The sequence below is a fragment of the Cottoperca gobio genome, unplaced genomic scaffold, assembly GCF_900634415.1.
Source record: "Cottoperca gobio unplaced genomic scaffold, fCotGob3.1 fCotGob3_70arrow_ctg1, whole genome shotgun sequence".
In the NCBI taxonomy this organism is placed as follows: domain Eukaryota; kingdom Metazoa; phylum Chordata; class Actinopteri; order Perciformes; family Bovichtidae; genus Cottoperca; species Cottoperca gobio.
In genome coordinates, this window is record NW_021167062.1 from 519,780 (window position 1) to 544,952 (window position 25,173).

Here is a 25,173-nt window from a genome sequence, read left to right on the forward strand (position 1 = left end):
GAAGTCAGTAACTGGCAGACGCACACGACACACGTGGAGAAGAAATGAGCTTCTGATGAAGCTTAGTGGAGGTGTTGACTGTACAGCATGAATAACAATACAGGATACAGATCTGACAGCTCTATTTGTTTTAAAAGGTGGAGTATGTATTGCTCATAACATACCCCACCTCCAGCTAATAGTCTCACGGTCCTTTTAATCTGAGAGGATACCATGAAGGGTGATTTTCCAACAACAGACGTTCGTTTGTTTGAAACGGTATCAAGATAACTGGTTAATATCAGGTGTGCAAATCAACATACGAAAGATGCAAGAAATAGTTTGCACACTAGATAATGCCCCCATGAACATTTAATTAATTAATACCGGTGACGTTTTGAGGGTTAAGTTCTAGACCAGGGGTCTTCAACGACCCCCAAACTGGAGTAGCACGGAGCAGGGACCCCCTGCTGTATATATTGTACAGAAGAGGTCCATGACTGTAGATGTGTGTCGCCACCCTTCGCGAAGTACAGCGGAGGAGGGAATGTGAATGCGCGACAGCACCCCCCCCCCAGACTCAATTTCTTCTTCTGTCCAGCACTTCGTATGTTTTGTCTGGATGTGCAGGCTTTCGTAAATACGTCTTTTGCAAATCAACATCCAGCCAAATTGATTTGATCTAGAAATAAATTATTTTTACTAGATCTCTGAAAAAGCTGAATTTTTATTCTGTTTTTTTTGCCCTTTATCAGCTGCAGGTGATGTTTTAATACAAAAGAACCAAAACATTTTGTTTCTTCATTACAATTGTTTAATAAAGTATTCTTATGATGACATATTTACTCATTACTCATCAAGACGTGCATCTATGTTCTACATGTGTCTGACTGGGTTGATGTGTTGACCATTGGTGCTTACACAAAGTAATTACACACCATGAGAGTTTCAGTAATGTGGAACTAATTACTAAAAGGGGGTAAAAGCAAATAATAGAACAGCTATAAAAAGTCTAGTAAGTTCAGAAAATTCCAGTAATGCAGCCTTTAAAACGAGGAAAATACTTATGTCCTACTATGATAATCAAACTCTAAGACGATATCTAGTTTCATTCCTCGGCTCTGCAGTACTGTACTCACTTCAAGTCTTCGTCCTTGAAAGTACCAGCTGATCCTTGAAGTCTCAGTGTGCCGAGTTCACCAGACCTGCTGCCACCGTCACTGAAGTTTATCCACCCGGAACAGCCGGGCTGCAGCACAGAGAGGATAACTCACTGTACAAATGCTCTTTTATCTCTTAAACACACATTCACACACTCCATGTGCAAGCTGAACAACTGCCAACCTATAAAACTGGCTTCATTATGGTTCAGTATGAGTCTGTGTCTTACATTATTGCTATTGTACTTATACAACACAATGCAATTAATATATTGTCTCCATCCCATCTTTTGTGCTGATGCCAGGAAGCAACTCCCCCATAAGTCAAATAAACATTTTAATCAAATGTATAAATTAGAATTTAAACAATAGCCTATTGTGTTTGTGTGCATCATCCTTTTGTTACAGTATGTTTCCTGCAGTGTGTGGGTGTGCACAGGTGCGTTTGTATGCATTCATGTCTGATGGCTCTGCTGTGTGTTAATGTGTGTTAGTGTGTGTTAGTGTGTGTTAGTGTGTGTTAGTGTGCAGGAATGTGCTACTTTTTAAAGGATGCGAGCGCCTATTAATGTGAGAGAAGCTCTGCGTATGGGACATGTGAACATGGCATAGCTGGCGTTACGCAGGAGAAACTCCACATCCCTTTTTTGTGCCCATCTGAATGTGTGAGTCTTTGAGTGTGTGCATGTGTGTTTGTTTCCAGCTCTCACCAGGTTGGGTGCGTTATACTGAGGGCTTCCTGCTGCATCCATCTGCCTGAAACTAAAGAGCGCCGAGCTGTCACTGCACACTGCAGGTAGGTCGTCCCGATCAACCTACATGCAACGACACGGGTCAACTACCTGAGGGTTACGCTAACGCGCTCTGTACGGGGAAAAAGGGTGGTAGCCCGTTAGCTGGCATGCTAACTTAACTAGTTGTGTCTTGTGCTATTTTGCGCTAGCTAGCTAGTAATCGAGCTAGATTAGCATTGTATTGGAGCGTGGGGGCGAGCTCCGATAGCTGCTTTTATGTTATGCTAGGCACGTTGCCAGTTTCCACTCGATATTTAACGATTCACGTGTGTGTTTTAGTCGATGGCGATGCTCAGTTTGCATGTAGAAATCTGTACATTTGCAGCAGTTTTCCGTGCGGGAGCTAAGCGGCTAATGTCAACAGCTAACGCTAGCTAACGTTAGCTTGTCACCGTTAACCTGGTCGCTTGTTGCTGGTCGGTAACCGGTTTACTGGGACTGGCAGTTGCATGTAATCAACGAGGTGTTGTAATTGTTCCGTTTGTACTACCTCACTCTTCTGTTTAACACCACTAACAGTCACATTATCTGGGGTGTTGCGTTAACGGCCACCCGCTGAGAAGAATAGCCAAATAAACTGTCCTGAGGAGCCGTTGGACTCGCGCACGGCACGTGCTGTCATTTGTCCAAGACAGGTGTTCCAGACGATGCACGAGACTTAATTGATGATTAATTAGCAGCTTCATAGTTGTCACCTTCAGCCACAGCTGTGTGACTTGGCTCAAAGATGACACAATCAGTGTTCAAAGTGTCTGCAACGAATGATTATTACCATTATGGATAATATTGTCCAGTATACAGTACTATATATTATATACTATATATTTAACAGTTTTACAGTCTTTCAAAGTAGGGCTGCCTCATCTAAATTAGTTGACTAATTAGTTGTTATGGGTTTTGTCAATAAACATTTCTTAAGTCCATAAGTCATGCTGAACTATTCATTTCTACGGAGCTTATAAGTACATCTACGGTAAACACAAGCTTTAAAGTTGTGCTTATTCATGATTCTAATTGATTAGTAGAAAAGTAGCAAATCCTTACATTTGAGAAGCTGGAATCAGTACATGTTCGGCATCATAAATGACTTCAATGATTAAATTGTAGGAGATTATTTTCTTATCTTGATTGATTCATCGTTTCAGAATTGAATCCAACTTCTTAGTGTTTAATCCCTCTCATTATGATTTATTTCAACAGGGTTTTGACAGAGACAGTGAAGCTGGTGGAAGTGTGCCTCTCTCAGGACAACAAAGGCAGCTCTGCACACACTTGAAGCACAGCAGAGCAGCAAGCTTTCATCAGACTCATGACTGTTTGAGGGAACGCGGACCCACCGTGGCCCATGCACTGTATCCGTTTCCCTCCCTGTCCTCCTTATCCCTCAAGCTGACGCAAAACCCTAGACACCTGCCCCCCCTTCCTCACCCGCACTCCCATCCCATCCCCAGTGACTCGCCCCCTCCGGCCATGGTGTCCGGCACAGAGACCGTGCACTACATCCACCTTCATAACTCCAGCCAGTCGGTGTTAGAAGCCCTGCGCACGCAGCGGCGTGAAGGCCTCTTCTGCGATGTGACCGTGCGGATACATGATGCTTCACTACGTGCCCACGCCTGCGTCCTGGCAGCTGGCAGCCCCTTCTTCCAGGACAAGCTGCTGCTCGGTCACTCTGAAATCTCTGTGCCACCGCTGGTGCCCGCCGAAACTGTGAAGCAGCTTGTGGATTTCATGTACAGCGGCTCGCTGGTGGTGCTGCAGTCACAGGCCCTCTGCATCCTCACTGCTGCCAGCATCTTGCAGATCAAGACGGTCATTGACGAGTGCACCCAGATCATCTCTCAGAGAAAGGCGGCAGCCACGGCGGCGGCTGCAGCGGCGGCGGCCGCAGCAGCAGCGGCAGCAGGAGGAGTGATGCTCGGAGGAGTTCTCCCTAAACAAGAAGAGCGTGGTGGGGGGAAAGGGAGAGAGAGTGGTGGCAGTGGGAGCTGCTCTGTAGGTGCAAGTGGGGGTGGAGGTTATGCAAACTTCCCTAACTTCATGGCTGAATGCGCAGCTAGTAACATGGGCGGGGGGTTGGGGGGTGCCAACGTTAGTGTCAGTGAGAGCGGCCCAGGCCCAATGGAGCAAGCTAACTCAGTGAGTCTGATGGCACTGGGCGACATGGGCCCCGGCTCCATGTGCGGTGGTGACGGCACAATCCTCATGAAGCAGAACTCCAGCTGTACTCAGGACGTCAGGTACAAGCTCCGAGACCTGTTGGCGCAAACAGCCAACGGAGCCAGCACTAGTAGCACAGGGAACCTCTCCGCGGGCTGCAGCTCCGGTGTGGGCAGTGTGGACAGCATCGGCAGGGACAGCCTCCGCGGCAACACAGCTGACCTCTCTGATGAGCTGGCGGGGATGGAGAGATATAGCGAGGAGGAGGACTTGGACGGGAGAGAGCGAGGAAGAGACGGAGAGAGAGACAGGGGGGCGAGCCACAGCCGCAAGCAGAGGCAGCCGCTAAGACTCCAGGTAGGGGGATAAGGGGAAGGGTTGCCATGGTTACAGCTTTCAGGCATGCAGAGCTGCAACGGTTTGCTTTCCTTTCTTTTTCTGCGTTTCCCTCTTCTCACACTGCATTGGCGTATATCGCTGAGATGTTTCTGCACTTTGCACAATTGGAGAGAAGCGCTCGTCTTAACTTCAGCCGTAATTGCCTTGTTGATGTTCTATGGACTTCTGCATCTTTACTGTAGGTCATTAAACTTATCAGTACCTGCTGGAAGGGGCTGTTGCCGGGTCAATTCGCTGTTCTCATAGACGATCTGCTCTCTTTTAGCTCCTGCCACTGTGGTAAACGTCATTTCTTTACTGCTTTTATATTGAAATCTTTTTCTCTTCAGGTGCTGGGGGGAGAAGGAGTGGTGGTGAAAGATGAAGGGGTTCAGGACCCAGATGGGACCGTCTATGCCTTGCAGGACGGGAGACGAGACGGACAGCAGCAGGGCTCCCAGGAATCCATGGCAGGCTTTGGACAGGTGGGTTTAACTCCGAGGTGAGCTGCAGCGATGGGAGCCAACTGATGAAAGAAAGAAATTATGCAGATTTTAAATGTTGAGCTTTGATTTCAAACATTTACATTTTGCTTTAGAAGAAAACTTTTAGAATGACCTTGTTGTGTAAAATGTATTCTCAGCATTTCTGTCACAAGTCTTGAAGTAAGTAGAAGGAAAAACATGGAGCGTATTTATGCCGCAGCCTGCTGTACCCTGCAGACTACACTAGCAACATCTGCCACAGTCAAAAGGATTCAGCTTGGCCTGTCAGTTCTCTCCAAAGTGCTGCACAGTAAGTTAAGATCGCAAATGGAAGCCACTCAATTTGGGAGGTTGAGGCGTTGTGTGTTTCATGTGAAGCAAAGCATGTGATCATCAATTTACCCAGCACTGCTTGACATGAGGTAATCTCCTGTGTGTGAGCAGTTTGTGTTCTGCTCTTTAGTTCACATGACACGGTGGGGAAGAAGTTTCTTACTCTCCTCACAGAGCATCACTTCTGCTCGCCACTTCTGACTCTATCATTTGATCCTCTAAATGTTTCTATCTTTAATGTGACTATTGGCAGATGTTTTATTTGATAAAGGTAGAGTAGAGTTAGGCCATATGATGAGATAGACTGCGAGACTAGAGATGATCACTGTGAAGATTTGTCCATACCTCTTTTTACAGTCTGTGAGCTCTTTAATAACTCATTTCGACCCCGCCTGATATCTCATCTGGATAAGGAGAAACGTTAAAGTAAGGAGTGATCACACGCAGGACGCACGGCATGTGATGCGAGCAGATCGGCTCATAGATGTAAAGGACAGTTGGTAACTCATGAGTAGAACATCAGCAGCTTCATGTCGCGTAAATGGCCACAGTGTCCTATTTTACAAATGATTGTCACTTGACAATGACAGGTACATTTGGGGAGGATACAGGAACCTGAGAGAAAGTAGACAAAGAAATTGTCTCATGTTGAAAAATCGCCGCCTGATCACGAAACGGGCAGAATTGAGATTACGAGAAATCCTTTTTACCAGGTTTAAATGCAAAGGATGACATCATCTTGTCCAGGTCACATGGAGATTAATATATATATTATATAATATATATATTAATATATTGGATTGTATCAGTATGATGTTGATTTTATAGGTCAGTCCGTCAATTAAGCAAAAACAGATATTTCACTTATCAAATTACAAAATAATATCAATTACTGTGTGTCTGGTGTCACAACCTGGCTCGAGAGGAGGCGACAAGGAGGGAGACCACACAATCAAATAACTTTGCTATATGGTTTAATTTAAGTAAATGATCCACAAAGCACAAGCACAATATAAATAGCAGGCAGCAGGCCCGATGGAAGAGACAGAGAAGATCTTGCAGGTCTCTTTATAGCCTGAGCCCAGCCTGCTCAGGTGTGCTGAATCAGTGATGAGGAGATGAAGAATCACCAATCAACCTCCTGAAACACAGGTGAAGCACACCTCTGAGGCCGTCACACTGGTTAAACTCCGTCAGCCTATCAGATGATCTCCACAGCCACACATCAAACGGTTCCATCGATCCCGCTGCTGTTTGACAGTAACGTAGCTCGACTGGTCGGACCGCACTGCACGTGTTGATCTTTCTAACGTCTGCACTCGTGTGTAGGAATGGGGCAGAAAATAGGTTGTGAAGTCAAATACTGAGGGATGCGGTCTGTACGTTTTAGCACACGAGAGGAGACAGTGGAGTACTGACACTGTAGTCACGCACACATTCACCAGAGCAGCACAGACACCGGGAGCGTCTTCATCTATGGAGCTGGTAATCGTTCAGCACTCTGCTTAATGATTATTCATGTAAATATTTATTACACATGACGCTTGTAGATTTCTTTTTTCAACAATCCTTGAACTGAAGCCAAAACATGAATACCATCATAACAGATGTTTTCCATCTGAGATCGGTGTGTTGGGATCTTTAATTACATCCGTGTGTGTGTCTTCAGGATTTCTACGATGAGCAGGGGGTGTTTTCGGAGAGTTTCTGGCCGCAGAGTGAGCCTCCTCAGGCCATGGCGTTCAACCCCAGAGGAAGGGTCAACAAGCCTCTGACTCCGCCTCCAACCACGCAGTCCATCAACAACCAGGTCAGTGTGCTCGGCAGGCTCATATCACACGGCGTGATTACGTTTAAGCTCGACTGCAATCGCAAAATGTTTCTACAAACTGGGTATGAAGTTGAAAGATTGTCAGGGAAAAGACAAAGTGTACCAAAGGCACGCAAAACAAACATTCTCGACACTCGGATACCAAAAACATTTGCATCGCTGTTTGTGCTGACTGGTGAGACTGGTGTGACTGGTGAGACTGGTTAGCTGACGAAGAACTCTCTTTTAACCAAGGGGAGGAGAGAGGAAGAGAAGGAAGAGAGCAGGGAGGTGTCCCCCGGCAGTCTAAGCCTATAGCAGCATAACTAGGAGCTGATCCAAGGCAAGCCTGAGCCAGCCCTAACTATAAGCTTTATCAAAGAGGAAAGTCTTTAGCCTGCTCTTAAATGTGGAGAGTGTGTCTGTGTCTGCCACTGGAGAGGAGCTTGATAGCTGAAGGCTCTGGTAAATGGTATATTTTTATATATTTATATATATATATATATATATATATATATTATATATAATATATTTATATATAAATATATTTATTTATTTTTATATATATATATATAAAAAAATAAAAAAGTATATAAGGCCTTAAATGGTATTCAATTGTCTAAAAAAATGAATGGTAAAGAAATAAACTGGGTAAGCACATAATAGCTTTCACAAAATCCAAAACAAAAAATAAACCTGAAAGACGTGTTAATTTGGAATTAAACATTAAACATTAATCATTAATAGTTGATTTACAAAACAACTTCTTTTTTAGATAACGGTTAAAAGACCAGAAATATCTGAGGCTGAAATATTAAAACATTGCACCAAAGAAGCTCCACGCTTGGATCAGTTTCTATAGATGCAGCAAGATGAACCGTGATTAAATGAACACAAAGTAATACGACTGGTTTGCACTCTGACCCTGAGGCGTTCACAGCCTCTGAAGAGCAGGACATAGTAATTCAATTCTAAATCTGAACGCAGTTCATCTGGAGGAGACGTCTGTGATTGACAGAAAGCAACATTTAACGCAATGCAGCACTTAAATAAAAACCCACTCGTCAGAACAATGAAACAGGAAACAGTGCGACGGACCTTTTGTTCAGACCTTTGCCTAAACATTTAGATTGACAGGTGTGTTGAGCTTGGAAATTAAAATGCAAAGCAGGGATTTCATTTGCATTTGGAGACGTGTGACCAAGTGGAAGGCAAATGTAAATGAAGCCACTGCTATTGAATCGTCCTGTACAGTAATTATTTAACAATGAAAAGGCAAAATTAATTGTTGTTATTTGTCAAAGATAATTTGATAAGAATTGTAAACTGCTTCTTTGAAATTGTGTTTTGGATTTAAGGAAAAAGGAGCGGACAAGAAACCATATACAGTGTGTGTGTGTGTGTGTGTGTGTGTGTGTGTGTGTGTGTGTGTGTGTGTATATGTATATGTATATGTATATATATATATATATATATATATATATATATATATATATATATATATATATATATATATATATATATATATATATATATATATATATATAATATCAGCAGCAGACACTGCGAGTAACTAAAGAAAAGAGTTTAAATGTATAATTACTGCGGCTATAGAATAGAAATAAAATGCAATTTCAGATTTCATTGAGTTTTAGTTTCTACCAAAGAAACGATAAAACAAAGAATAAGAAATGCACAAAATGAGGATAACCCAACCATTACCCCCCCCCCCCCCCTTAATATCTAGATATTTAAACAAAGTAAAAACAAGTACACAGGTAATGTTGTTTTATTCTAGTAAAGAAGAGATGCTTCATCTCACAGTGGACCTTGTTGTGTCCTCAGCTTCTCTTCCAGTACCCAGTGAGCCAGTCGCAGCCCTCCCCGTTCTACGTGGGCGGGCCCATGGGTGGGATTGACAGCATGGCGGGGACTGAGCCCACTCAGCAGGACCCGCCTCCTGCGCCGATGACCCCGGCCCCGCCTCCCTGCCCCTCCACGTGCCCCACCCCTTCCACCCAGGGATCTGAGACCTCGTTCGACTGCACGCACTGTGGCAAATCTTTACGTTCCAGGAAGAACTACAGCAAGCACATGTTCATCCACTCTGGTAAGACACGCCTCCTCCACCTAGAGAATATCTTTTATGTAAACTATTAATCAAACGGCGTCAATGTCATGCAATGTGGTCGAGACGCATCTCTGCATGCTGCACAGCTTCGTGTTTTAACCATCTCGTGTAATTCGTTATTTAGAATCTATAATGTGAGAAATGTAGAGCAGATTGGACCGAACACACGTAGAACTAAAACCTCAATGACGGGTTCAGTTAGAATAAGTAATAATAACATTCATTTGTATTCGTCGGTCTGCCCCCAGGTCAGAAACCTCATCAGTGCTCCATCTGCTGGCGCTCCTTCTCCCTGCGCGACTACCTCCTCAAACACATGGTGGTGCACACTGGCGTCAGGGCCTTCCAGTGCTCCATGTGCGGCAAGCGCTTCACCCAGAAAAGCTCGCTCAACGTGCACATGCGCACCCACCGTGCCGAACGCACCTTCCAGTGCAACGTGTGCCAACGGGCCTTCACCCACCGCACCTTGCTGGAGCGCCACGCCCTGCAGCACGCCCACCACGTCCCCCAGGTCCAAGGCCCGGGGCGTGGAGCCGACATGACCTCACCTACCAAGCACAGCCCTCCGGCTCTGGGAGGGCCCTCAGGTATGGCTGGCGCGGCTGGCATGGTCGGCAGCATGGCCAACATGCCCAGTCATGGAGCTTCCTCCACCTAGAGAGAGGGGGGGGGGGGGGAGAGGGGGAGGTTAGTGAGCCCAGTGAACGACAATGATTTGGTCCTGACAGCCTTGTTGATCTTTTCCTCTGGTGAGAACAGCGCTTACAGGTTCCCATTGTTTTATCTTAGCGACACTTTCAACCAGGGTTCCTACACGGCTGCACAATAATGTCCATTCAAACCCTGGAAACATGAGTAAAAAGTGTTGTTCCCTCCCCAGGAACATTTCTCAAACAGTCATTTCCTGCGTTGTGACATTTGTTGACAAACGCACCTTCAGAATCCAGAAGTCTTTTAATAACAGAATGTGTAGGAACCCTGTTTCAAAGAGGTTAGGAGTGCGGAGCGGAGCGGGCCAGGGGGGTCGGAGGGTTTCTAGTGGAGGTGAGGGGGGGGTTATATGGAGATGCAAGTTAGGGAAAGGAGGGGTTAGTGGGGAGGGGGGGGTTGCAGGGTTTTATTCACCCTCAATTCATTTAACTCAAGTTAAGTTTGTGTCACATGTTGAGGTGCATAGAATCAAACACTCATTAAAACTAAGAAGAAAGGAAACTGTTAACACGAGTTCATGTCAGGTGTGTCATCAGCATGTACTGTGAGGGGGATCTTGTCTCCTTGTGGTACGTTTTCACCTGACTGTATGTGCAGGTCCACCCTCACCAGGTGATGGCACGCTAGTGGAGCGGCGAAGCGTTCTCTCTCTGCTCACGTCTGGATTTCAAAAGGCTCATTAAGTTTAATTCAGTTGCTTCAGAAAACTCAAGAATGAGAATTTCCAAACATCTTTTTGAAGGTGATAAATTGAATCAACCTGGAGGAAGACTAAACGTCCCCCCCCCCACAGAGCACCTACATATGGACCCTTTGTTTTCAGCAGTTTGTATATTAATAATGTGCAGGTCATCTCTCAGCTTAAAGAGAGATGGAGGTCGCTCCTCGTGTCACACACTCACCTGCGGTGGAAGGTGTGTTCCCCGTCACACTCGCGTCTATGAAACAAAAGGAAAATGTCCCTTTCAGTTTACACGCTCCTAAAGACCTTCGTTGATTTATAAGTCTTCCAATTTAGTTTTTAAAGAAAGAAAGAAAAACTTGCTGAATTAAGTGAATTGAATGTGAATGGAGCCCGAAGCTATTCATGAGCAAACCGGGGGGACAAAGAAGGTTGATGATGATTCCATGAAGAAGGAAAGTAGTCAGAGCAGAGTGAGACTACAGCAGGGAGGGAGGAGGGAGGGAGAGAGGGGAGGAGGTGGAGGAGGTGGAGGAGGAGGTGGAGGAGGAGGAGGAGGAGGAGGAGGAGGAGGAGGAGGCGGCGGCGGCGGCGGCGGCGGCGTGATGCACAGCAGTGTGAATGAAATTCACGATCATCCATCAGACAGCTTTGTAACATTTTCCACAGGCGCCACTGGTCGGCCCCAGGATCATATACCTCGAACCAGGACGAGCCCCCGGTGGCTCGGAGGGACACTATTTTCTCTTTTGAAATGTTTGGGAAACATTTCAGCATGTTTTACACACACACACACACCTACACACACACACACACACACACACACACACACCTACAATTACCTCGGTGGTCCAAAGACAGGCATTATGCTTCACATCTTTAAGCTACATCAAACGAAGAAACAGTGCAAACTAAAGCTACGATAGATCCGTTTACTTTTTAAAAACTTACTAAAGTACTTGTGTGTAAAGTTCCTGTACATCGCTATGACGCTCCGTCTGTGTTGCTCATGTGCTTCTTTAATAAAACAAACACATTCAGAGGACGCGAGACGCTGAATAACTGACAAATCAATGATTCTTATCAGGACGTTTATTGAGTGTTTGGTTGTTTGTCTTTTGGGCCTCTGGTTAATAATAAATGGGAAATGTTTGTTGCTTAAAAAAACAATGAAAGCTTTTCTCGCAGCACTATTATATAAAAAAAAAAAAAATCCTTTTTAATGTTTTAGTAAAACTAAATTAATCATGAAAATGTACAATCACCCCTACAAGCTTTGACAAAGTCAAACTCGTGATAATGTTAATTATCACTTTAATATTTATTACAATTTGATCTCTATGCACAATTGAGTTTGCACATCATGCTACTTAGACCTAGATGTTGTCCCCTGAAGTATTTGGCCTAAGATTGTTTTTGTTTTCACCGAGATCTTAAGAAGACCTTAAGTGTCCCGGCGTGTTGCTCACCCCTTCATGTTTGTCAGTCGCAGCATTATATGATACTCAGCTTTGTAAGCCCCTTCTAATTGACATGATTTCATTAGTGGCCCTCCCTAACGAGAACTATGCGAGTGAGATCATTTGAATATCACTTTAATCGAGACGTGTTTTCCCTTCAAAGAGTGAATCCAGCGAAGACGTCCTTTCTGTCTGGACTTCACTATAAACCCTGACATTAAATGTCCCGTTGAGATGTGGAAGAACTGCTTATTTACGCGGAGCAGGCCCGGCAGCGTGTCCATTGGCCTCTGAACCTCGCAGACTCAGTAGTTTGTTTCGCTGCGGGTGAAAATAGATTTAAAGAATTAAAAGAAGCTGGACTGAAACTCCTCCAACTCACTGTTGGTTATAAGCTATATAGAACATTTTACGCCAAACCTTTGGTGCTTTTTTAGGAAATATTTACCTCATTTGCCAGCTGCCAACGCCGCGCTGGGGTCTGGGTTTGGTAAATAAGCAGTGTTGCGCTGTTTCAGAGGTTGGATCTATCCTCAGCAGTGGAAGTGGTTTTGGTGCATTTTGTCTGGCGGACCCTTGTACAGTACTGTAATATGTGTAAGCCATGTCAGCGCATTGTAACGTACTGTGTTATGCCTTTTCTTTCTGTTCTCTGTTTTGTTGGGCGGGAGGTTGATAATTGTTTTTCTACATTAATATTTCTTTAACAGAGGTTAAATATGTCAGAAGAAGAAAACAGTCATTTTATAAAAAAAAAAATACTTGTCATCGTAAAACCACATCTTTTATGTATAAAAAGACTAAAGGCATGATTTTAACTTTTTCTGAGAACTTAAATGTCGTACTCAATGAATTAATTGAATTTTAAAAATGAGTGATTTCAAAGATTTCTTTCTCCAAATAAAAAGTGTTCTATGGCTCAAGGCCAGCTGCTCGTCACCCGTTTGAATTTATTCCTGTGTGTGTGTGTGTGTGTGTGTGTGTGTGTGTGTGTGTGTGTGTGTGTGTGTGTGTTTTGTTGGTGAAACAACAACTAAATTCCGTCGAGTTTTCTTTCAAACGTAAAGAAAATCACTTTTGGTTCCTCAGAGCTTGAGCGCGTCGCGTGTTCCTGCAGCCATACTGTAGCTTCTTTGTCTGTATTCATGTCTCCACACAAAGTCCACGGAGGTGTCCTCTTATCTCTGCTGTCCCTCAGCCTCCCAACAGATCCGTCATGAAGACGCTGTCTTTGCTTGAAGGCCTGTAGATAATCTGTTTCTTGTTTCTGCTCCTGCAGCTCAGGCCTTTGAAGGTCTGGCTGGTCGAGGCTGAACTCTGGCCAGAAGGCATCTGTTCCTCAACAACATCTGTTCCTGTTACTCTCTTTCTCCCAGCATGCCGAGGGACACGCAGGCTCTCCCAAGGGTGGCCTTTTGTGTGTCCCATTGTCAATTCCATCATTGTCTGCTGAAGTCTGTTCCCATAATGCCGCGGGGTTATAAACCCCTTCAGGGGCCAACTCTACCGCGCTGATGATTTACAGTTATTTGTGTCTAAATACAATCAGCGTCTTTGTGGGGCAATTAAGAAGGAAAACTGAGCGGAGTTTAAAGAGGTAATTGTGGAAAGATGTGAAGTATTTCTCTCTCACACGACGGCTGTTTACAGATTTACTGCAGTGAAAACGGAAAGGCTTCAGAATTTAGTGACAACAAAACCACTAAAGTTATTTTTGCTGAGAACAGGAAGGGTGGAAAACCCAAAGTGTTGGAAGTCCAGTAGGCGTTACTCCACATTGGATCCCAGTTTTAGAGCCATGAATTACCTGACTTGTTCTTTAGGAGTGGTAAATCTAGCGCAGGGACATTGTTTTTTATGAATAGGCCCCCTCTCCCGTCTCCAGGGAGACACTTTCAACTCCTGGCAGTAGCCAACAGTGTCGGCATAGAAAAGCCCACGATGGGGTCGCCAGGCGAAGACAACAGATGTTACTCATTCACTTTGCTCACAGACCCCTAAAAAGTGTTTTCCAGAGTGTTTGCAGAAAGACAAAACAAAAGTTGGACGCAATTAATATTTCATGTTTAGCAATATTTATTTGGAAAAATAGTCTTGGCTAATTCCTTCATTCAAAAACGGTAAAGGAGACACAACATAACACTTTGTACAGTACAATCCCTCTTAAATAACATTTTCTTAAAAAAGTCCCATTGACCTGAAGTGCCTTTGCAAATATCATTAAAAAAAGCAACTTAAATAATCATAACAAACATCACAAATATACAATACAAAATAAAAATAACACAAAATCATTAAATTAACTTAAATTAAATCATAATTTTAAATCTTAACTTTTTTCTTGTTTTTTCTGTCTTTATTTTACAAAAGCACAATCTGTATCAAAAAGCAATTTATTTTTTTAATCAAGACAAAGTTTTCATGTCCCAAAAAGAAACAAAAGAAATGAACAATACTATGTCATAAATGTTTTGGAGGGCTTGGGGAAGAAAACGCACTTCAGTTAACAGTGTTTACATACAGTCTTCACAGGTGGGGGGTGCACAGCCCACGTGAGCAGCCTCGTGAAGAACAGGCCAGTATGGCCAAACATCCACCGTTTGATGCAGTTCCTGCGCTCAGCAACGGCGTGTGGGTTAGAGAAAAGGCCTGGGTGCAAATGTTGCAAAAACAAATCGTAGCGTCGCACGTTTTCGCCACAATGTCCGTTTATATTTAAAGAAAAATGTCCCCCCCACTCCCTGATAAAAGGCAGAACAGAAAGCTAAGTGGCCGTTTACTTTCAACTGTAAACTTTGTATTTTTTTACCCCGCCAGTTCTCATCCCACAGGCCGCCGCTGCCTGCGCTTATTTTCCAGTAGAGAACCAGCTCACTCTGAATATCAGTTAAACGTCTCAGTATCAGCAGCAGTCTCAAGGCGGGACACCTCCCCCTAGGGTTAGAGCAGCATCTTAAGGAGTATAAAAACTCTCCCATAGAGCAAATAAGCAACGGGCAGCCCACTGGTGGCTCGTTACACCTGGAGAGACACAACAACACACAAACTTTAGTGTTCGCTCGTCACATGACCGCAGCCAGACGCCTTTTGACACTGGAAGGTGAAACAAAGTAAAACATACAAAACTCACCTCAGTTGCAATTATACATTCGTCCTTTTCCTCTGACATCACAAACACAGATTTGTACTTGGTGTCCGCACATGCAGACATTTCTGGGGCTTTCTTTTCTGATGAATCGCTTTAGGAAAGAAAAACCGTGTTAGTTTCATCCATCTGACGATGTGACATTTAGTTTTAGAGACTCAGATATTTACCATTTTAAACGTTTGCTGCGTTTCTCCTCAAACTCAAACGAGTCGTGGGATTGGCACTTGTCTTCGCAGGCCGCCTCCAGCATGGCCTCTTTGGCCGCCTGCTCGTAGTTGACCTCTTGTACGAGGTTGTAGTCTGCGGGCGGATGGCGGCTCTTGTAGCTGCTCCTCCCTGGTGAAGATCCTTCGTCAGGATCACTGCTGCAGAAGTCCATCTTTTTGTTGATATTTTTGACGCCTGGTGTCGGCATCACGCTGACCGCCAGGTCCCTGTCACTGCGGTGACAGTTGTTGGTCAGGTTATTTATTGTCTCTCCCTCACCAACGGTTTCTATTTGACCGCCGCGCTGAACTTTTGATTGGAAGAATCCAACAAGTACAGCGCATCCTGCCAGCAGCAGCAGCACCAGGGCCACACCGGACCCCACGGCCATCCAGGGCACCTCTGACCCGCGGATTGCAGCGTGCTCCGGAAGCAAGAACTGGCAGTTCCTGCCACCGTAACCAGGAACACATGCGCAGACGTAGCGGCTGTTTCTCTCATGGCAGGTCGCACCGTTGTGGCAAGGGTTGTGTTCACAGCGGCTGATGGGTGAGCTGCAGTTGCGTCCGGTGTATCCCGGTGGGCAGCTGCAGGTGTAACCGTCGGGACCTTCCTGGCACGTCCCGCTGTTTTGGCAAGGGTACATCAAACACTCGTCCCCAGTGTGGTCGCAGTTCATGCCAGTGAAACCATCGGGACACTGACACAGGTACGAGTTTACAAGATCCACACAGCGTGCACCTGAAAGCAGAGGCACACATGTTCAGTAACGCTGACGTCTAATGTTTGGCATTCAAGACACGCTGAAAGATCTACGCCTCTCCAGGAGAAAAGACAAAGTGCATGAGATTACTCAGCCCACCGGGCCCGTCCCTCTTACCGTTGGAGCAGGGGCCGGAGGTGCAGTGGTCAATCTTCTTCTCGCAGTTGAACCCTGCGTATCCTGTGGGGCACTGGCAGAAGTAGCCTCCGTCAGGGTTGTCGGCACATCGGCCTCCGTTGGAGCAGGGCCCATCGGCACACGTCATGGCACTCAGTTCGCAGCTGTTGCCATAGAAACCGTGAGGGCAAGTGCAGGTATATGTGTTTTCCAAATCCTGTGGGGAAAAGATAGAACAGGCTCGACATCAAGATCTGTCTTGCAGCTGCTGCATGCTGTAGCCTTTAGAATCTCAATATGCTGCATCTGTAGCATCGCTTTACAATGTTTACATTTTTGGAAGCTTTTCTGTTTCAAAGATGGGAGAAGGATGAAGACATGTGACAACGATGCCAGGTCTCATTCAAACATCTCTGGCACGGAGCCACAGTTCGCAGGATGTCTCTATTCTCGTTCCAAATTCCTTTTAAGAAGACCAAACACTTACAGCGCAGCTTCCTCCGTTGCGACAGGGGTTTCCAGCGCATTCGTTGACCTGGATCTCACAGCTGGCCCCAGTGAAGCCTAGCCTGCAGGAACAGGTGTAGCTGCCCTGACCAGTGTTGCTACAAGTGGCTCCATTCATGCAGGGCTTGTGGTGAGTGCAGTAGTTGAGATCTGGAAAGACACAGCAGCACATGTGGATTAGCCGCAGCACAACACATGGCAGGACAACGGCAGCAGCGACAGAATGTGTTTTTGTCCTCTGACACACTCTTTCTCTTCTTCCAGTGACTTGTTGTTTCCTGTGCCCTCCCTCCTGCTCTTGCCGTTCATCCAGAGACAACTGCTGCTCTGTTGTGGTTTCTTTACCGCAGTGTTGATGCCTGTTGTGTTGCTCTCCCATCTCTTGTCTCTTTACAGACTTTTAAACATTACTAACAATTGTATAACAGTTAACAGTAGTATTTAGATGTATAACTTTAAACAGCATTTCAATTAACGTTCTTCCAGAAGTCGTGCTCACATGGATGTGTATCCATCAACCTAACTTAACTATCAGTGCACTCTGCTTCCTTTCTGCCCTCATCACTCGCCCCCCCCCCGACTCTCATCACACTCTCTCCTCACCTTGGTTGCAGAAGAGCCCCCCCCAGCCCTCCTGACAGTTGCACTGCCATGGCTGCTGGCAGGTCCCGTGGAGGCAGCCCGGATAACGGATGCACTCGTCGCAGTAGCGGCCTTTGAATCCCACTCTGCACCTGTTGTTGTCCAATTAGGAGGGAACACCGGTCAGTCCACTCACATTACTTCATGTGTCCCACTAATGAATTAATGCCCCAGTGAACTGGTGGAGAAAACTTACTTGCACTCTCCGGGTTTCTCACAGAAGCCATGCTCTTCATCGCAGCCTGGCAGGCAGATCGCTGTACAGGAAGAGGAAGACACTTTTTAGACACATTGAGGGAAAAACAGATTCTTTGTTTGGTTTTGCTGAAGATATAAAACTTCATATCACCTTTAAATCTCAGCAAAGTCATTAAAAGGAAGAAAGGGGGGGGGGCTCATAAACCTATTAGCTGTTACCTTAAACTCTCCTTATCACCGTGGAAGAATTTACTGCTTAACATAGTCCTGAGACAAAGGAGGGAGTGTATGAATGTGTGTGTACACACACACTCACACACAGACCCCCTCAACTCACCCCACCACCCTCTTTTTTCTTCTTCTTCGCTGCGGGTCAAAACTCTTTTATTCCTTCTGTGCGCACACACACACACACACACACACACACACACACACACACACACACACACACACACACACACACACACACACACACACTCCCCTTAATGTCTCGGATTGGGGCAGATAAGAGTGGACAGCTGGCGAGTGTGTTGCCAGTGCGCGACAGCTGCTCCATTGTCTCCTCTCTGCCGGCAGCTGCCCACTTCAAACAATACCTCCCCCGCCTCGGCCAATCAGCGCGCGGCCCACTCCGAGAGTAACGAATCGGAAGGTAGCATGTAAATTTATGGCACGCGTGAGATTATTCCCAAAAACTTTCCTTAGAATAAATCAAGTGGTCGTGTGTGTGTGTGCGTGTGAGGGAGGAGGAGGGGGTGCGCGTGGTGTTTACGCACAAGTTGCCTTCTAACGGCACTCACAGGATCTGATTACAGACTCAACATAGAAATTAACTTTTTATACATTTTCTACACTTACAACGAATTATACTTATGTATACATGATCTCAACATCTCTGAATGTTAACTTTAAAGCATCGTCCCGGTGTTTTATCTCAGACTACAAACTGTCCAATGTTTTTTGTGTCTTAAATATATTTTGAGATTCTTTCTTCCCAGCACCTCACACACACACGCATGCACACACTCCTATTACAGTAACAAAGTGTTGTTACTCACGGTCAGTGCAGTAGTGTCCCTTCCATCCGGCGTCGCACACTATCTCCCCGCGCTCTCCACAGGTGAAGTGGCCGAAGGCATCGTCTCTCGGCCGGCAGAACACCGAGCAGCCGTCCCCGTAGTAGTGCTCATCGCACACGAAGCGGTACGAGTACTTGAGCTCCGTCTTGCCCCCGATGTGCAGGTCCTGGGACCAATCGTCTCCCACCGTCAGATGCCTCTGAGTGGTCATGGTGCTGATAACGCGGTCTGGATTCTCTAAAGTGCAGATGTGGAGGCAGACAGTGAGGGGTTAAAGGATGGGAACAAGCGTGAATGTGATACAAATTGAAAAGGGAATGGTGTTTGTTTCCTACCTGTGGAGAGGTCGTCTTTGGAGTCGGTGTGTAATGCCTCAATGATCAGCGAGAAGGTCCCCTGGGAACACAAATGGCTTCATGAGACAGGTGGCCAGCGGAGATGTGGCGATAACATCAAGCAAAGGCCCGAGGCGATTGTGCCAAACACTCACTGTGCTGAATACAAACTGCCTAACCTGATCCAGTGAAACTAAATACCTGTAAACTTTATGCGCCCTGAAGTTGATGTCAGAAATCGTGCTGCAGCGCGTTTTTACGCACGGGTTTACCAAAAATGGCGCGATTTCGCTGCCTTCACTTCTACTGTAGGGAAATTGACATGAGTGACTGTACTTACGGGCCACGTGAAGCCGAAGTTAATCCTGACGGGGTTGTTGAATGAACTCTCTGGGATGACATCGGGCACCTGGAACGAGTTGGAGCCGAGCACAGGCGTCACAGCGCCGCCGTAGGTGCACGGAGGCTCCGGGGAGGCGTTGGGCTGATAGTGCTTGAGACAGATCCTGAAGAAGGTTTTACATTCGCACTGCTGCTGGAAAGATGAGGTCAGGCCTCCCTTACAGCAGTTTTTGTTGCCCTGTACTCCCTTCTTGTTTAGGAACTCCTGCAACTTCAGCTCAAACACTCCCGAACAAAACCCCTGCGGAGGAAAGCATCTTATTTTCATTAACTATACTCACAGTACCACTTGTGTATGAGTGTGTGTTGTGGTGGGAGGGGAGGGGAGGGGGGTGACGGTTCATTGTTAGGAAGAAATAGAGAATCAGTAGCTTACCTGGCACAGCATCATGGACATGACGGCAAGAGTCAGCAGGATGACGCGCCCCATATTAAATAAATACATAATAAATAATAAATAAATAGAGTAAAAAGTCTCGGGGATCGGCTTGTCCTCAGGGTGCCTCCTCCTGTTCAATCCCTCTGAGGAAGATGCATTGAGCACGTTTCTGTCGCCTCACAGGGTTTTCTCATCAACTGCTGCCGCTGTCAGCCACGCCGCTCTCATTCATGTCCCGAGGAACGAAAAAGGATAAATCCCAAAGCTTAAAAATGAAGAATAAAATTCACAAAACAAGATGTGTGAACTTGTGCGAGTGCACGTTGTGGAATTAAAAAAAATCAGAGAAGTCCTCCAGTTCCGTTATAAAGCGTTAATCCAGTGCGTAAAGAGAGTATAAAGATGGGTTCCTTGTTTGTTTTTTTCTTTTGAAAGTGACAATTTTTAGGAAGTAGCTTTTTGTGTGAAGGTCTTGGTCTAACCCAAGGAAGATTTGTCACTGGTCCAACATGCTTCCTCCTTCCCCCCAATGTCTTTCCTCACTGTGAACTGTGCGTCTGTCTCCAGCCAAGGCCGCCTGCAGCCTGTTATATACGGCCTGACACATGCTATGGTAATAACATGCAAATGGACCCCTCCTCCTCCTCCCCGACTTCACCTCCCAATCTGGCCCGGCTCTCCACAATGGGATCCCATGCAAGTACCCCAACAGCCCCCTCATTACCCCTGCAGCAGTGCAGCACATACAGCGTTAATATCTGAGCCCAAAATGGAGACGTGTGAAAGTATTTCGACCTAATAAGAAGTGAAACATAAAAACAAGCTCTGTGTGACTCCTGCAGGCGGAGGGAACGAATATCAGAGAACCTGTTGAGGAAAAAGGATGAATTAAAGCTTCTTCCTTTTATAAAGTTAACAAAATCTTAATGAATTCACAAGTTCAAGAGAGCATCCTTAGCGCTAAGATGTAGAGGGTTAGGAGGAAACATATTCGACTCTTTCAGTTGTTTTGGGATCACATGAGTTTCTTCTACACTAAAAGTGTTTCAATCAGGAACTTTTAATCTTTAGATTCAAAAAGTTGCACGGAACCAAAATGTAAAGAGTTGTGAACAACGTCCACACGCCAGGTTTCCTTCTGACAGGAAGTTCCTGGCATGTGGTTGTATTGTTCCCTCCAGCTGTTGCTTCACTGGACAAACTTCTTTGTTTTTTGGCATCTTTAGATGTTTTGGGTAAAGTGCCAAAAACAAACCCAAAAAAACAGCTTGAAGTTGATTCAAAAGTTTAAAAAAAAAAAGTTTCTTGGTCAAACTCTGACTCAGTTAATTGTTTGCACCCCTCCTCCACCTCCTTTTCTTCCTCCCTCTTTCCTTCTCTGCATACACACCCTCTACATTTTGGTATTTCTGGTTGTGGGAAGAATTTGATGCTTTGAATCGACTCAGAAGACTAAAGAAAACATTCCTTGGCAGAGCTGCGTGGTGAGGTAAACGACTTCAGGGGCTGGACTCCTGCTTTTCCATTTTGCTCTCCCCTTCTTCTTATTCTCCGGACTAAGATTTTTTTTTTTACCGCGTGTGTGCATGTATGTGTGTGTGTGCGTGCAAAGGGGCCGCGCGCACCGGAGTCGCTCGCGTGGCCAACATGAGGGGGAACTTTTGTTATTGTGTGTGTGGTGAAGGAATAAGTTTGCTCTCTCTCCCCCTCAGCTGTATGGTAATTCTGCCAGCACCTGCTCTCCCCTCAATAACAGCGTGCGCGCGCCTCCCTTAGCTGAGCGCGCGCCCACACGTCCCATACAAAATACACTCTCCCCTTCCCTCAACACACACACACACACACACACATACACATACACACACACACACACACACACACACACACATACACACACACACACACACACACACACACACACACACACACACACACACACACAAACATATTGCATATATTTGCCTTTTCTTCTCTTCTTCGTTAAATATTATCCAAATAAGGTGTAGCACGAGGAACACAACATACATCATTTAAGTCTTGTTTGTGTCGGTGTGTGTGCACGTGCATGTGCGCGCGTGTGTGAATAAGGAGCAGGAGGTGGGGGTTGTTTCTTAATTAGGTCCTTCATTAAAAGTGTGATTTTTCTGCTGTATAAGGGGGCCTATATCAAGCTGCACGCGCGGGCTGGCGTACCGTGCACGTACATTGCGTCACTGTGCTCAGATATGCACGTCACGGCTGTTTTCTGGCGTCTCTCCGGTGTCCGTTACCTGCTGCTGTGATCCGTGCTCCTCACCGCGGTTGTCAGGGGAGGCAGCCCCCCATCACCCCCCTCAAAGTAACATGCTTTCCCTTTCTCATCCAAATTACCTTCACTTCTGATGACACATAACAAGGTTGATGTGTCGTAGTTACTTATTACCTCCAATCAATGGCAGCAACAACCAGACAAAGTCCTCCTCCGTTAATAAACCTGTCCATCTCGCTTTCACACCGCGCTACTTTCAAACCTAACGCTGGCTGAACCGTGACCATCACAATTAAGTGACAAAACAAAAAGTTTGGTGCCGCTCTGAACCCTTAAAATAGCCCAGAAAGTGAAACCATAAAGAGCTGCGGGCTTAACCTCCAATATAACCTTGTAGAGTTTGTATTAATCATGTCTATAAACCCAACATCACTGGACAGAAGTTTAAACTACGTTGAGATTATATAGTCTGCTCCCAAAATGAACTGAAGCTGAGTTCTTTTGCCGTGTTTGATATGACCCATAAACAGCAATCAATGCGTTATCAATAACCTTTGCAGTCCGTGTGTGCACCTTAATATGAACAACATCACACATAAACTAAACCAGAGGCAGAAGTTAAAGCAACCTGAGCTGAACCTGTACAACTAAAATAACAACTCTGCTCAGTTTGGACACAGTTGTCCCTACAGTATATTTTCTCCTGGCCAAGAAGCTGCTGGATGAGCTCTGACTGTTTAACTAAAGTGCTACTGTAGGGGGCTGCTGTAGTTTAACTCCTGCCCACCAGTAGCTGTGCCAAACAAAAAAGGGTGACTCGGGGTCTGACTATTCATCCATTCTCTGCGCTTTAATTTCCATTGATTGTGAATGCAGGAGGGAGGGAGGAAGGGGGTCTTCAGTGAAGGACCACGACACGCCTTCAGACGCGGACAGACCCTTACAAGCCATCTGCCACTAACTACCCCCCTCCACATCCAGAAAACGACGTTTATTTCCCTCCTTCCCTCCCTCCCTCCTTCCCTCCTTCCCTCCTCCGCCCTGAAGCGCACGTCTCTATGCGCCCCTGTCCACCGCGCTCAGTCTACACTCAACTGGAAGCATGTTAAAGGACCTGTAACGGTATGGGCCCTCCGGGGCCATATGGCGAGGGGGAAGCCAGGAGGGTTTTTTTTCCTTTTTGGTCCCCGAAGAGGAGACACCACATGGTCACTCGTGGGAACGTAAACACGGCGCGCATCACACGATATCGATCATATGAAGCGCGATTGGGGGGTTAGGGGAGGGGGGGGGGCGGTGGGTGAGACTGTGTTATGATCAATTGATTTTTTTTAACACTGATACCTCATCAGTCTAGGAAATATCGACACATCTTCACCCGGAGTGAAAGCTTGTTGCGCAGTGAGTTGAGCCTGTGGCGGTGCCACGGTTGGTGGTTCAACTCCCTGAATGATTCAGGAGGAGCAAGGCAGCAGACCAACACTGCCAGGGTTGGATGGAGTTGAGAGGGGGTGCGGGAGTGGGAGGGGTGTCTAAAATGTAGGCTAAGAGCCTCAAGGAAATGGAAGGTATTGAATCAGCACTTTCTCAGGAGATGCTTTTACGCACAGCTCCTCCGAGATAATGAAAACGTTTCATTAACGTGATGACAAGTTACCGTAATAATCCCATGAAATAATACAATTAGTCCACGGTACCGTAGAGTGAGTTTATGGGTGCTTTATTGTACTTAATTCAATTTTAATTAAAAACAAATGGATAGGATATTTGATGTGACGTATTATCATAACGTCTATCTGTTTTGAGACCCATGATTACAGACTAGACCTGGGCTGTCTTACTCTGTCTGGTTCGCCAGTTTTACCTGCTGAAACGCAGAGATCAACAGGCTCCTTTGTGTCCAGATCAGATTACTGTGGCCAGCTGCTGGTAGAGGGGGCCACAGGCCAGATCCGCGGCTCCCCAGGGCTCTTCAGGGCTCCGCGAGGCTCCCCACGGCTTCCCACGGCTCATCGAGGCTCCCGGTCCGGGCTGCTGTCTCATTTGCATACGTTGCTGCTACTGGAGACGTGCTGAGCTTAAGTTTATGGGAAGAGTGCCGCAGTAATTACGTGGGGGGCCCAGAGACGTGTGTGTGTGCGTGTGTGTGTGTGTGTGTGTGTGTGTGTGTGTGCACAGAGGCACTGGAGGCCTAAGGGGGAGGCAAAGAGGGAGCTGTACGCGGCCAGTCGCGTGCCAATGTTTATGAAAACACATCTGCTGCGCACCCCGGGGTGACGCATCACAACATATGCGGGTCCCTATGAATAAAATCGATAATTCAACAACAGATACTGTGCGCGACACGTTCACCCTCAACAAGTACTCAAGTTAGTGTCGATGAGAGATCAACCTGCTATAATGATGATGAGCTAAAGGGTTAAACAAACATCAACAACTAAACGTGACGTCATGTTTTATAAAGTCATTATGGGGTAAAACCTCACGGTTGTGTATTCAAGTTCCTCTAAGAATATGTTATGCTTATTATATGGATACAATATTAGAGATAACAAAGAACTAATAAGGTCATTCTGAGCTCCATGATATATCTTCTAAAGTGCCTCCCAAATGTCCCTCTGTGTAAGAATATTACAAATACCATCGGTGACAAACCAAAAGAAAAACCTGATGCAATAAGATAATTACAAATGCTTCCGCACACCTGCACTGCAAGATAAGCAGCTAACATCCTATCAGACACCTCTCTCCATATAAACACCAAACATTTGCTGTAGTGTCACACTGTAGGTCGCGTCACCACTTTGGACTGAAGTAACTTTAATTAGAATTCCATCAGAGGATGAATCCTGCTCACGTTGGTGACATTGAGGTTGACATTTGTGGCTTTGAGTGAAGTATCTCAACAACTTTGATTGGATTGAAAGTTTGTGCAAACAAATCTACTCAAGGAAAGAGTGAGAAAACAAAGTGACGTCCAGACCTTGACATGAATCATAACAAACAAAGGATGATATCATTCTAGTACTTGATTTAAATGAGTGTAATGACGAGTGTTTAAG

The 25,173-nt window shown here is 45.7% G+C and overlaps 2 protein-coding genes across 2 annotated transcripts; one reads left to right on the forward strand and one right to left on the reverse strand.

Annotated features, from left to right (window-relative positions):
- The first annotated feature begins 1,768 nt into the window (after positions 1 to 1,768).
- On the forward strand, positions 1,769 to 10,244 carry zbtb45 (zinc finger and BTB domain containing 45). The gene is made up of 6 exons (XM_029428351.1): positions 1,769 to 1,935; positions 3,134 to 4,450; positions 4,822 to 4,956; positions 6,959 to 7,099; positions 8,945 to 9,209; positions 9,479 to 10,244. The coding sequence occupies exons 2-6, from the start codon at positions 3,404 to 3,406 to the stop codon at positions 9,889 to 9,891; spliced, it is 2,001 nt and encodes a 666-aa protein (XP_029284211.1). The 5' UTR covers positions 1,769 to 1,935; positions 3,134 to 3,403; the 3' UTR covers positions 9,892 to 10,244.
- A 4,206-nt stretch (positions 10,245 to 14,450) lies between these two features.
- dla (deltaA) lies at positions 14,451 to 20,220 on the reverse strand. The gene is made up of 11 exons (XM_029428339.1): positions 19,861 to 20,220; positions 19,423 to 19,725; positions 19,083 to 19,143; positions 18,727 to 18,984; positions 17,667 to 17,727; positions 17,432 to 17,562; positions 16,809 to 16,978; positions 16,322 to 16,538; positions 15,402 to 16,182; positions 15,217 to 15,325; positions 14,451 to 15,107 (listed from the first exon to the last, which is right to left on the reverse strand). Exons 1-11 carry the CDS (start codon positions 19,927 to 19,929, stop codon positions 15,102 to 15,104), a joined length of 2,166 nt encoding a protein of 721 aa, XP_029284199.1. The 5' UTR covers positions 19,930 to 20,220; the 3' UTR covers positions 14,451 to 15,101.
- Between the last annotated feature and the right edge of the window lie 4,953 nt (positions 20,221 to 25,173).

Bases quoted from the DNA above. Each gene is read 5' to 3' on its own strand.
- zbtb45 (XM_029428351.1), top strand. From the start codon at position 3,404: ATGGTGTCCGGCACAGAGACCGTGCACTACATCCACCTTCATAACTCC. The intron at 4,957-6,958 runs GTGGGTTTAACT...GTGTGTCTTCAG, and splicing joins CCATGGCAGGCTTTGGACAG to GATTTCTACGATGAGCAGGG. The intron at 9,210-9,478 runs GTAAGACACGCC...GTCTGCCCCCAG, and splicing joins GCACATGTTCATCCACTCTG to GTCAGAAACCTCATCAGTGC.
- dla (XM_029428339.1), bottom strand. From the start codon at position 19,929: ATGTATTTATTTAATATGGGGCGCGTCATCCTGCTGACTCTTGCCGTC. The intron at 16,979-17,431 runs GTGAGGAGAGAG...GTGTCTTTCCAG, and splicing joins GGGGCTCTTCTGCAACCAAG to ATCTCAACTACTGCACTCAC. The intron at 15,326-15,401 runs GTAAATATCTGA...TCTTTCCTAAAG, and splicing joins CGCAGCAAACGTTTAAAATG to CGATTCATCAGAAAAGAAAG.